Source organism: Cnephaeus nilssonii, assembly GCF_951640355.1.
Source record: "Cnephaeus nilssonii genome assembly, chromosome: 1".
Taxonomy (NCBI): domain Eukaryota; kingdom Metazoa; phylum Chordata; class Mammalia; order Chiroptera; family Vespertilionidae; genus Cnephaeus; species Cnephaeus nilssonii.
Genome location: NC_137072.1, coordinates 76,477,219 through 76,490,214, shown reverse-complemented (window position 1 = coordinate 76,490,214; position 12,996 = coordinate 76,477,219). Strand labels below are relative to the sequence as shown.

The following is a 12,996-nucleotide window of genomic DNA, read 5'->3' as shown; positions in this document are numbered from 1 at the left end:
TTTTAAAGCTAAGAAAAAATATAAAAAATAAGAAAGATAAGAAAAATATAATTAGATCATTATTTCTCAAAATATTCCTACTTTTACATTTAAAAAATCTTTATTGTTGCAAGTATTACTGATGTCCTCTTTTCCCTCCATTGACCCCTTCTAGCCTGCACCCACCCTGACCCCAGGCCTTTACCACACTATTGTCTGTGCCCATTGGTTATGCATATATGCATACAAATTCTTTGGTTAATCTATTCCCTCCCACCCATCCCCACCTTCCCTCTGAGATTTGACAGTCTGTTCCATGCTTCTATGTCTCTGGATCTATTTTGTTCATCAGTTTATTTTGTCCTTTAGATTCCACATATGAGTGAGATCATGCATGTGATACTTGTCTTTCTCTGACTGGTTTACTGGTATTTCACTTAGTACCGTGGTCGGCAAACTGCGGCTCGCAAGCCACATGCGGCTCTTTGGCCCCTTGAGTGTGGCTCTTCCACAAAATACCACGGCCTGGTATTATTAACTTGGGAGGGTTTTTTTGTTATTTGACTCATTTTTTAAATTACATTGAAACTAAAAAAATAGTGTGAATTTCTCTCAAAAAATTAAGTTGGGCTTAGATTTTATCATTTGAAGGCTTGGGTCATAGGGAGCAGGTCTCAAATTTAAAGGCAAGGTGATAATTCTGAAGTGTTGACTTTCTATTTCTGTTTCAAATTATTTTCATTTTGATAACACACTTGAACACTCTTCTCTAATTTACTAATAATCTGTCTGTATTGTTGTGCCTCACTTTGTAGACAATTCGGTGCCCCACATCTACTGCAGCAGATCTAATGGAAACCCCACCTGGTGGAGGAAACCGTGTGTTCTCCCCATTAGAAAAGAAGGATCAGCCCTAAGCCGGTTTGGTTCAATGGATAGAGCGTCAGCCCGGGGACTGAGGGTCCTGGGTTCATTTCCGGTCAAGGGCATGTACTTGGTTGCAGGTTCCCTGGCCCTGGTCAGGATGCGTGCACTCTTGCACATCAATATTTCTCTCTCTCCCTCTCCCTTCCACTCTCTCTAAAAATCAATGGAAAAATATCCTGGAGTGAGGATTAACAACAACAACAACAAAAGAGGCGTCAGTTGGTAGGTGCCTGGCTTGCTTTGGTTTCTGAGAATAGGCTGGTTCAGATGTAGAGAATGCTCAGGCGCAGGCTACTAAATCAAGAGTTTTTCTGAAATATTGAGGGTGAAATACCAAATGGTGTAACTTCTCAGGACCCTGCGAAACAAACCAGAATTCCTCCCAATGTTCCTTTCCTCCATTATTCCTTTTCCAGGATTGAGCTAAATCCAGTCTCTCAATGACCATTCCCCACATGGAACTATTAGTTGCATTTTGGTCCCAGCGAAGCTCTATAAATCTCACTAGATAACAGGAAGGACCTCATCTATGCATTGCAGCATCAGTGATACACAGCTCAGAAAGCATAAAATAACAAAATAAAAGTTTGAAAATTTAAAGCTTTCTCTGCCAAACATTTTGCCAAATATCCACTGGTTACCCAAGAATTTAAAATACTGACCAAAAAGAAGTGGAAAATTCCATGTTCCCATAACTGTGTTTTACGCTTAGTGGACCATCAAAATGGGCATGGGATAAAGAGCTCCATTTTTCTTAAAATTTAAACAAAGCCTGATCCTGAAATACAACAGAAATAGTCCAAATAAAGTTATCCTATGAATTAATTTTTAGTGTAGTGGAGTTAATTCAAGTCATGCCTTCTGGGGATAAAAATGGACAACAATTAAAACAAAAAGTAAACAAATGTGACCTTGATGTCTCCTCTAAAGCCCAGAATCTCCAAATGGGTTCCTTTCATCTTCTGGTGATGTTAATCTTCTGTTTATTTTGTTATTGTAATTCTAAGTACATGGAGTTTATTCAATGTTGCTTTCTCAAAGCTGGTCTATGCCTGTTTTATCTTACCTCATAAAAAGTAAAGGAAAGAATGTGTGTGTGTGTGTGTGTGTGTGTGTGTGTGTGTGTGTGTGTGTGTCCTGTTGGTGGTTTAAAATCGAGTTGGGACTTCCTCTTTGAACAGTTGCCTTTTCCTCTCACACAAGGTAGATCTCATTTTGTTTGAGACTGGATACAGTTGTAACCAAACCGCACACCCACAAGAGAGTATGATGGCCAAGAAGCCCCCGAAACCAGCCCCTCGAAGGATCTTCCAAGAAAGGTTAAAGATTACTGCTCTACCTTTATACTTTGAAGGTTTTTTATTAGTCAAGCGCTCAGAATACCAGGTAAGTCCACAGATGATAATGGTAAACTAGCAGCTTCTGTCTTAATAGAACGTGTATTTCATGGTGTTGTGATGTGACTAAGTTCTCCTTGTTTCTGTTGTGATTAAACCCTCTTTCTGGAGCTCAGAAATATTATTCTATTTTTGCATAATTTAAATACAATGTATGGCTTAAACATATGTGTATATATGTATGTATTATACAGGGGTAGGCAAAAGGTTTACAGTTGTTCCTATGGAAAAATACATAATACAAGAATAAACTCTGAGTTTTACGTACTCACAACTGTAAACCTGCTTTTGCCAACCTCTGCATATGATAATATAAAGTTCTAATATTAAGTTACTAAGATAAAAAAGTTCAATAAGCTAAACTTTCAAAGAATTAATTTACACATGACCGAAGATTTTGGCTTAATAGATGAAATGTTTCCTGTATTTTCATTGCAACTTACTACTATGCTTCCATGATGATTTGTATCATTAAGATAAAATATTATGATTGAAATTAAACCTTCTGCTCCTATTCTCAGTTGTTTGAAGCTTATAAATAAGGATCAAATTATTTTTTAAAGTGGTAAACTTTTGTAAAAAATGTGAAAATGGTAAAAGTAATACTGTTTAACATTATGTATAAAATGTGCTTTAAAAATACTGTTCAAGATTGTGAGTTTAAAAGATAAAAAATTTAATAAAGGATAATACATAGGGTGCTTTGTGGGTGGTACATACTCCACATGATATAAATACACTCTGTAAGAAAATTCACAAAGCATCCCATTTCTTTTAATATATTTGTATTGATTTCAGAGAGGAAGGGAGGAGAGAGAGATAGAAACATCAATGATGAAAGAGAATCATTAATCAGCGGCCTCCTGTACATCCTTGTCTGGGGATCGAGCCCACAACCTGGGCAAGTGCCCTGACCGGGGATCAAACCGTGACCTCCTGGTTCATGGGTCGATGCTCAACCACTGAGCCATATTTTTAAAATGTAAAAATTAAACTTATAGTTAAAATCAGTGCTTTTAGAATGGTAATTGTAAATAATTTGAAATTAATGAGAGAAATAAACACCAAGTGCCTGTTACTAAAAAAAAAAACACTAACAACTCAAATTTTATGAAATTTTAATATTAATTGAAACTAGAAAATTTTAAGTGTTTTGAAAAATGTCATAAGAAATATTTACTACTAATAATATTAATATTTTTTTCCTGTGAATTTATTATTACTTGGGGGAAATTGTGCATATGAAAATATAATGGCACATATTTTTTCATACATATAAGACCAATTATTATTTGAGAGTAAAGACATGGTAATTTGTATTCTGTTATGGGTGCTAAATATGCATTTTTAATATTTGTCAGTTACATTGGAATATTTTTTTACTTGATCTTACATGCTTTAAAAGTGAATTCAGTCTTGTCACCATTGGTTAGCCACATTGTTACACTTTGCCAGGAAAGAGAAGTTGAGAAAAAGGAATTTCTAATTTAAATTTTGTCATTCATTGGTTGTTTTCCAAGTATTTATAATAACTGTTTCTGATATCAGATTCCTTTTCATGTTTAAAGAAGGCATTCCATTGGTATGGTTAAGAGGAAGAACAAGGATTTTAAAATGTCAGTAAAACATGACTTTACCTGTTTTGCTACTCATAGCTTATGATCTTATACAGGTTACTCAATCTCCTTGGGACTCGATTTCCTCACCTATAAAATGGAGAGAATATGACTTGCCTCCCAAGGTACAATGCCGGGGATACAGTAGATGCTCAGTCTATTTATTAGTTCAAGCAACACCTATCGAGTACCTCTTATGCAATAAGCATCACACTTATGGTTCTGGAGAATATGAATAAAACACAAAGACCCTACTTTTACAAGGCTAAGTTTAGTCCAAGCTGGTTTGGGGTCAGCTGTTAGAGTGCCGGCCCTCGGGTTCAATTCTGGTCAAGGGCACATAGAGCGGCTTGATCCCTGAGCCCCCCCCCCCCCCCACACACACACACGGAGGCAACTAATCAATATTTCTCTCTGTGTCTCCCCCTCCTTCCCACTCTGTCTAAAAAAAAAAATCAATGGAAAAAATATCCTCGTGTGAGGATTAACAACAACAACAACAAAAAAGATAAGTTTAGTAAGGAGCGATGACGTACCCAATTACATAGCTAAGTATCTTTTACTTGTACTTCAGGGAGACCAGAGCAAGAGAGAGCAAAAATTATTACTAACAGGGTGGTTTCAAGGATTAAAGGGATAACATGTGAAACATCTGGCTCACACCAAAGGCTAGATTCATTCTCTTCCCATTCACTATTTACCATTCTTATTAACATAATAAAATCAGTTTTGAGTCTACAAGTAATATGGCTCAAAGGAGAGCTGTATTGATAGAATGTCTGAAAATGGAAGCTGTGAGGAAAAGCTAAGGAAAATAGCAGGATTTCTAAGCATATGGCCATAAAATGCCAGGGAACCTTTGAAAGGAAGGTGAGCCAATGCTATATAGAAGGTCATCTTTGGAGCTAATGTGCTGAAGAGTTGGGAGACTCTGCAGAATGTTAAGTGAAATCTCTGTTGAAGAAAATCAGAACATTTGAGCTAGAGAATGTATAACTGAGAAGTAACCTGGTTTATAAGGTTTATTACATGTTAAGAGGTGTGTCTTAGCTCCATTAAAAGTACAGAATCTTCATAGAAAAAATAATGTGGAAAAATTTACTTTAACCACAGCACTAGAATTTTGGATTAATCAGGAAGATTTATTTGATAATAAGAGCTATTAAATGACACAGTGGGACATTAACTGCAACACAGTTCTTATAAATGGGGAAAATGTCATTTTTCTGGAACTGTTTGAAAATAAGAGAGCATTTGGAGAGCATCTCAGTTTCTTCAATCTGTGATATGCTAACATTAAAAACACTATATGTAGTATGTCTTCTTATTAGCCTGAACATAAGAATGTGGTCATCATGATAATATCAAAATAACATTTATCTGACTAGTCCTCTAGTTGCCAGTAATTTCTTTAGAAAGATTTCAGGGCTATCTCAGGTGTGTTTTTTTTTCTTTTTTAATTTTTTAAAAATGCATATTTTTGCCCTAGCCGGTTTGACTCAGTGGATAGAGCGTCGGCCTGTGAACTGAAAGGTCCCAGGTTCGATTCTGGTCAAGGGCACATGCCTGGATTGTGGGCTCGATCCCCAGTAGGGGACTTGCAGGAGGCAGCCGATCCATGATTCTCTCTTATCATGGATGTTTCTATCTCTCTCTCCCACTTCCTTCCTCTCTGAAATCAATAAAACATATATTTTTAAAAATGCATATTTTTATTGATTTCAGAGAGGAAGGGAGAGGGAGAGAGAGGGGGATAAACATCAGTGATGAGAGAGAATCATGCATTGGCTACCTCCTGCATGCCCCATACTGGGGATTGAGCCTGCAACTTGAATTGAACCGTGACCTTCTAGTACATAGATCAACACTCAACCACTGAGCCACACTGGCCAGGCCAATTTTTAAAAATAACACACTGTTTTCAAGATTTTTAAGCACAAAATTACATACTTGTACTTGTGTACTAATACTGCAAGCAAATTACTAGAGATATACAAAAAAGGAATTAAGAAAGATGAAATACAATTAGATATTCTAAAAGTTTCTTCCTCGCCAAAACCGGTTTGGCTCGGTGGGTAGAGCGTCGGCCTGCGGACTGAGGGGTCCCAGGTTCGATTCCGGTCAAGGGCATGTACCTTGGTTGCAGGCACATCCCCAGTGGGGGGTGTGCAGGAGGCAGCTGGTCGATGTTTCTCTCTCATCGATGTTTCTAGCTTTCTATCCCTCTCCCTTCCTCTCTGCAAAAAATCAATAAAATATATTAAAAAAAAATAAAAATAAAAGTTTCTTCCTCCTTGCACACCTCTGGGGCTTATGTGTCTCATTTTGGAGACCACTATACACATCCTTCCTTAAGCAAAGGCACTTTGCTTGCTCATAAGAAAAAAAAGGAGAGTTTTTTATTGGGGACATGGGATAGAGAGAAACTTAACTGGATTTTTGCATTGTAGCCCATTTTTACTAGTTATATTAATGAGAAAGAGCACTGGGAAGCCTGTGGGATCCCTTGTCACGTCCCGCGTGTTTCAGGGTTCCGGTTCAGGTCCAGTTTCTGGAGAAGGCCGAAATCAAAATGAAAAGAGACTGGAAGAGAGTTAATTTGGGTAAATGGGGGGCCAGGCGGGAGCCCACCTCTAGTGGGAAGACTACTCCTGCTCTGGCCTGTGCCATCCCTTTTAAAGGGGTTCTGAGATACACCCATATCCTTTAGGCAGGTGATTCCAGTAACAGGCAGATTATCTTATCAATAAGGATTTACATGATTATTTGGTGGGGAAGTTGCCTCAGTTACCATTGTTCTGAATTAGATAGGGAGTGGTTGGCTCTGACCTTTAGCTTAAAGGTTGACCAGCCTTCCCGGATTCCCTTTAACTACCAAGTGACAATGTTCGGTTTCTGGCAGAAGCCAGAAGATATAAATATCAGCCCAACTATGGAACTTGGGCAAGTCTCTTAAATCTTTTAATCTGTTTCTCTTTTGTAAAACTGAATGGGTTGCTGTGATGATCAAATGGGCTATATAATAATGGGTATATTTTCTTAAGGTTGACAGATGGCAGACATCATGCTGGGCTCTTTTTAAATACACACACACACACACACACACACACACACACACTGAGTGGCCAGATTATTATGATCTCTGAATGCATAATAATCTGGCCACTCAGTGTATATCCTATATAATAAAAGGCTAATATGCAAATTGTCCCCTCGACCAGGAGTTTGACCAGCAGGCAGGCCGGCCAACTGCCCATGTCCCCTCCCCCTGGCCAGGCTGGCTGAACCCCACCCATGTACGAATTCATGCACCGGGATTCAGAGATCATAATAATCTGGCCACTCAGTATATATTGATTTCAGAGGGGAAGGGAGGGGGAGAGAGAGATAGAAACATCAATGATGAGAGAGAATCATTGATAGGCTGCCTCCTGCACTGCCCCACTGGGAACTGAGTCCACAACCTGGGCATGTGCCCTGACCAGGAATCAAACCATGACCTCCTGATTCATAGGTCGACGCTTAACCACAGAACCATGCCAGCTGGGCTCATGCTGGGCTCTTAATGTCCTGTCACTCTGATCCTTATAGTAACTCTTCTGGATAGAAATTATTTTATCCCCTTCACAGATGAATGAGTTGTGGCTCACAGATGCTATGGTCAAGGTTCCTCATTTAATAAGGAGCCTCGTTTGGAATTTATTGCCAAGCACTTGACATCATCATGCTGCCTCTCAAACTAAAGTTCTAATTCCATTTGATTGTGGGCTTCCAAAGGTTGGGTATGTCTAATCACTAGATTCTTTATCACACTGAGTTCAACGGGAAGCTCAGTAATTTCAAACATTTGTTTAATTGCATGAAAATGAGATAGGGACTTTAAACTCTAAATATAAGACTATATAATGATTTTGAAGCAAGCAATATATTCGGTAGTCCCATTTCAGTCCCTTTTCTTACTTCAGTGACTCAACATAAGTGATTGCTAAAAAGTAAGAAACTTTGTGCTAATTGTATTTCATTCAAAAATGAGTTCTTCAAACTTAATTTGTAAAATATTTACATAGATATAAATATATACCTAGATGTTGATTATTGAGAGTGATATCATTATTATTATTTTTGTTAATCCTCTTCAAGGATACTTTTCCCATTGAGTTTTAGAGAGAATGGAAAGAAGGGGGGAGAGAGAGAGAGAGAGACATAAATGCGAGAGAGACACATCAATTGGTTGCCTCCCACACATGCCACAACCCGGGGCCAGGGATTGAGCCTGCAGTCCAGGTATGTGCCCTTGATCAGAATCAAACCCGTGACCCTTCAGTCCATGGGCTGATGCTCTAACCACTGAGCAACGGACCAGGGCAAGAGAGTGATATTTATATAAGACTCAGATTATAGTGCTGGTATTCATGAGAACTTATCAGAAACTAAATCAAGACATGGCCCATAGGTCTCTGCATATTGAATATAAGTTTGATCTGATCTCTTAGGTTTGTGGCTGTGGTTGGAGTTCACAGGACCTATTGTTATTTGTAACCTTATGTTTCCTCCAGGCTGCCTTAACTCTCAACTCAGTGCCTTTGTTTTTGCTTCTTCTCTCATTTAATAAATTTTCCTTAATTCTTTCCATAAATCTATATGTTCATTCACCAGTAAGACTCCCATTTTTCCCTGGCTAATACTACCAATTCATATCATTCTGTCATGACTAAACAACTCTGTAATTTTTCTCAGGAGCACAAATGGATGTCTGTATGTACATACAGAAGGAAATCAATAAACCTTGACTGGCTATTAGTCTCTGTAGTTTTTCTGTCTGGTGGTGGGTTAATACGAATGAAGCGAATTAAAACTATGAACATACTGGCAGACTTTGACTTCAGGGTTTCTCTTGTTTTCTTTCCCTCCAACAATTAGTCTCTCAAATTTGGACTTGATCTTAGATGCTATACGTCAGTAAAGCTACACAGCCCATCATTAATTTCTCTAACCAATATACCTACATTCTGATCTCTCCACTCCCCTTCACCCCTATCCTTGTTACAAAATACTACAGTGTAACTTTGACCTGCTGCCTGCATTGAGAGGCTTACAACTAAAGCAGGATGTGAAAGCCTTAAAAAGAGAGATATGATTTTTTTTTAAAGCTCCTAAGATAAATTTGAATTTTTTTATTTTTTAATCTCAAGTCAGATCTGAGAAAGTTCAAGAGAATTTTTCAATAAAGTGACTAGATACTCTCATGGTTCTTGCAGAACATCTGCTTTGATCTTAGACACAGTATATAGTAGTAAATTTCTCAAGCCATATTTCTCAATTCAGTTTTCTATCTCTTAACTTAAGGCAATATGAAAGGGTGTAAAGTATCTGTTAATAATGTGAGTGAAGAGGAAATGTTTTTTTTTTAATTTAAAAAGTAATTTGTATTGGTTTCAGGTATAGAGCTTAGTGGTTAGACAATTATATAATTTATATAGTGTTTCACCTGGCATCATACATAATTATAACAATATTATTGATTATTGACTATATTTCCTATTATTTATTTACGTCTCCGTGACTATTTTGTAACTACAAAGTTGTACTGCTTAATCCATTCACCAACCACCAGATTGTTCTCCATGTCTGAGTCTGTTTCAATCCTGTGTTTGTTAATTTATTTTGTTCTTTAGAACCCACATATAAGTGAAATCATATGATATTTGTCTTTCTCTGTCTGACTTATTTCACTGAGCATAATACTTTCTAGGTCCTTCCATTCTGTTGCAAATGGTAAGATTTCATTCTTTTTTATGGCCAAGTAATATTCCATTGCACATATGTACCACAGCTTTTTTAACCACTCGTCTATTGATGGACACGTGGCTTACTTCCATATCTTGGCTATTGTAAATAACACTGAAATGAATATAGGGTGCATATATATTCTTTCAAACTTGTGTTTTAAGTTTCTTTAGATAAGCCACCAGAAGTAGAATCGCTGGGTCATAAGGCAGATCCATTTTTAATTTTTTGAGGAAATGCCATACTGTTTTCTACAGTGGCTACACCAATCTAGCAATGTTTTTTTGCTTGTTTGTTTGTTTGTTTTTTGTCTTTTTAGCGGCCAACATTTATGGATCCCAGGTCCTATGTGCTTTACATACATTATTTCATTCAATCCTCAACAAGTCCTTGAGACGGTAGGCGGAGGCTGGTTTCCCTACCTCTATTCTTGGCCCCTTAACAGTGAACCCTTACACAAAAAAACACAGTAGTTATTACTATTACCATCAACATTATTATTACATTTCAGTCTTTTTAATGTATTCACAAAGTTGTGCAACTATCACCACTACTTAATTCTCAACATTTTCATCATTCTAAAAAGAAACCCTACTAGCAATTACCCCCACTTCCCCTGCCCTGTACATTTTTATACCTGTTTGTTGGACTTTCCCTTTCCCAGCTTGAAACCATTAAAATATTAAGACACAGGGGTCATACAAATGAATATCAACCAGTTACTTTTTTTCCCTTTGCCAAATAAGATTTTATTTGAAAGACACTAAGACTCAATGGATATAGATTCCACATTCATATTCTATTCAACCCCCACCAATGGTCTCTGTCATGCCAAAAAGTTGCTTTCTTTGGTAATTCCGATTTTTAGCTTCTTGGAGAAGGGATCTTTTCCCATAAGCCATCTTATTTATTTATTTATTTTTTTGGTAGAGTAGAGCTTTATTTTCAGGAAATAGTGTATTTGTTGGAGATGGGTATTTTAAACACACACACACACACACACACACACACACACACACACACACACACATCAAGGTTGTTCTAATATGTCCAACAAAGTGAGAGGGCTCAGCCAGAGGTGGAATGGAAAGGTTCTCTAGTATTTGCTTATCATCTTGCTGCAACCAGAAATCCACACGTGGGAATGGCACCCAGGAACACGGTCCTATACGAAGTTGTTCTGCTTTGCATCATAAATCCTAACCATCGGTGCTCCTGTTAAAGCTCGGGCAGCAGGCACCCAGCTCCTCCTCCGGGCCGCGATCTTGGAAGGAGGCTCTGTAGATCTCGGCAGTTCTAACGTTGACAGCAATGCCACAAGTGATTGGAAGGTGGTTTTCGTGTTTTTCCCGGTCATTTAATTCTGTCACACATAACGTCACTGAGTGAATGTCATCTTCTAGTCTGTCAAATTCACTAAGAAGTTGATGGTAAGTCTTTGTGTCACTGAAGCCGTCTACGCGGTGTACTTCCAACCTTGCACATTGAGCGTGGTCGGAAAAGGATTTTATGGAGTTCATAATCAAGGGGACCTCAGCTTTTGGCGTCAGTTCCATCACAATGTGTCAAGCAGGTAGCCCCATTACCTCCAGAAGCGGGTGGGGACCTCGGCAGCCGCACTCGCCGCCCCTCAATCAGCAGCGGCATCGAGGAAACGGCGGCCCTAGTTACTGCTGTTATTAATAAAATCGACCTATCTATATGTGACTTAGATTTCAGGCCAAAACTGTGCTAACACCTTACCCTAGATTTAGGTAGCCTTGGGTGACCTTGAATCACTGACTAGGTTTAAGAGGCACAAGCCTGCTCCTCTTGGAGACCCTTTGCCCCATGGCAGAGAACAGAGCAGACCATCCACTCTCTCCTGGTAGGCTGAGCTGAGAGAGGACAGGAAGGGGCTAAGGTGAGCATACTGCCTGCCAAACTCACCATTTACGCAGGCCTACTCTGGCAGCTCTGTGGAGGCTAGATGGGAGGCCATAAGAAGACGACAGAGACAAGGTGAAAGGCAATTGTGATGCCAATAGCACTGCATCCTATATGAAAAGAGGAAAAGACTTCTGTTGGGGCCGAAATGAGGTGTGTTCTCTTGCCTTGTTAAACTGCTTGACTCTGAGATGTGTCAAGTAGATATTGGGCACCTGGATTTCAGACAAGAGGAAGAATCTCTTTGCCCAGTTTTATAACTGCTCATTTTTAAAAATATATATATTTTATTGATTTTTTACAGAGAGGAAGAGAGAGGGATAGAGAGCTAGAAACATCGATGAGAGAGAATCACCGACCAGCTGCCTTCTGCACACCCCCTACCAGGGATGTGCCCGCAGCCAATGTACATGCCCTTGACCGGAATCGAACCCAGGACCCTTCAGTCCGCAGGCCGACGCTCTATCCATTGAGCCAAACCGGTTTCGGCTATAACTGCTCATTTGGAGACCATCTATTGGCTGCTCCTTCAATCCTATGCCCTTTGGAACTGTTCTTTCCTGTGGTAACTTGTTCTTGGTCAGGAGGCATCAGCAGGTTCATTACATTACATGTTGGCCAGCTCTCAATGGGGAGGTAGGATGGAGTGGAAAAACCACAGGGCTTGGACTAAGAAACCTTGCTCCAAGTTCCACCTCTGCCCCTGAGGTAGATTGTTGCAGGAATACTACCAATTTGTTCAAGCCTCACTATACGCACTCCCTTTTGAAATGGGACTTTTCTGCTCCTTCTATAAAGAAGTTGAGTCTAGTTTCCTATGGCTTTAATCTAGCCTCGGTCATGCTTTGGTAAACGTGACAAAGGCAGAGGATTAGAAAGTCCTTGCACGTTGGGTTTTGCTCTCTCTTGCTCCTGGGAATCCCTCGGTCGGGACGTGAACAAGTCTAGTCTAGCTAAAGAATGAAGCCAGGTGGAGGGAGCCTCCAGTCATCTCAGTGGAGTGTTTCCCAACACCAACAGCCATTTCTGTGATTCTGTGAACACCAACTGGTTGCTGAACCATTCAGTTCAATTGTGAAACTAGCTACCTATCCCGATCTAGTGCAGAATTCACAGCTTAATTAAGGACTCAGTTCCATAAGACTGCCCTCCCGAACTTCAGTCACCAGTTGCAAGTTCCTGGCCTCCCACACTTCTGACTGACTGGCTATAAATCAGGGGTTGCCATGACCCCCTCCTAAGACTTGACAGTTTACTAGATGGCTCACAAAACTCAGGAAGATGCTTTCCTTACATTTACTGGTAAAGAATACAAATGAACAGCTAGATGAAGCGGTAGATAGGGCAAAGTCTGGAAGGGTCCT

The 12,996-nt window shown here is 39.3% G+C and overlaps 1 protein-coding gene and 1 pseudogene across 2 annotated transcripts in view; one reads left to right on the top strand and one right to left on the bottom strand.

Moving 5' to 3' along the window:
- Positions 1–2,172: 2,172 nt before the first annotated feature.
- The window catches only part of STAP1 (signal transducing adaptor family member 1), a gene marked incomplete at both ends in the record, with an annotated part of 35,709 nt that continues 24,885 nt past the window's right edge, over positions 2,173–12,996 (top strand). Inside the window, one exon of the mRNA XM_079771426.1 lies at positions 2,173–2,292. Within this exon, the coding sequence (XP_079627552.1) occupies positions 2,173–2,292 (120 nt within the window). The remainder of the gene's footprint in view (positions 2,293–12,996) is intronic.
- LOC307099649 (protein N-terminal asparagine amidohydrolase-like) lies at positions 10,618–11,299 on the bottom strand (annotated as a pseudogene). Its single transcript has one exon. The product of its transcript is annotated as a protein N-terminal asparagine amidohydrolase-like (transcript).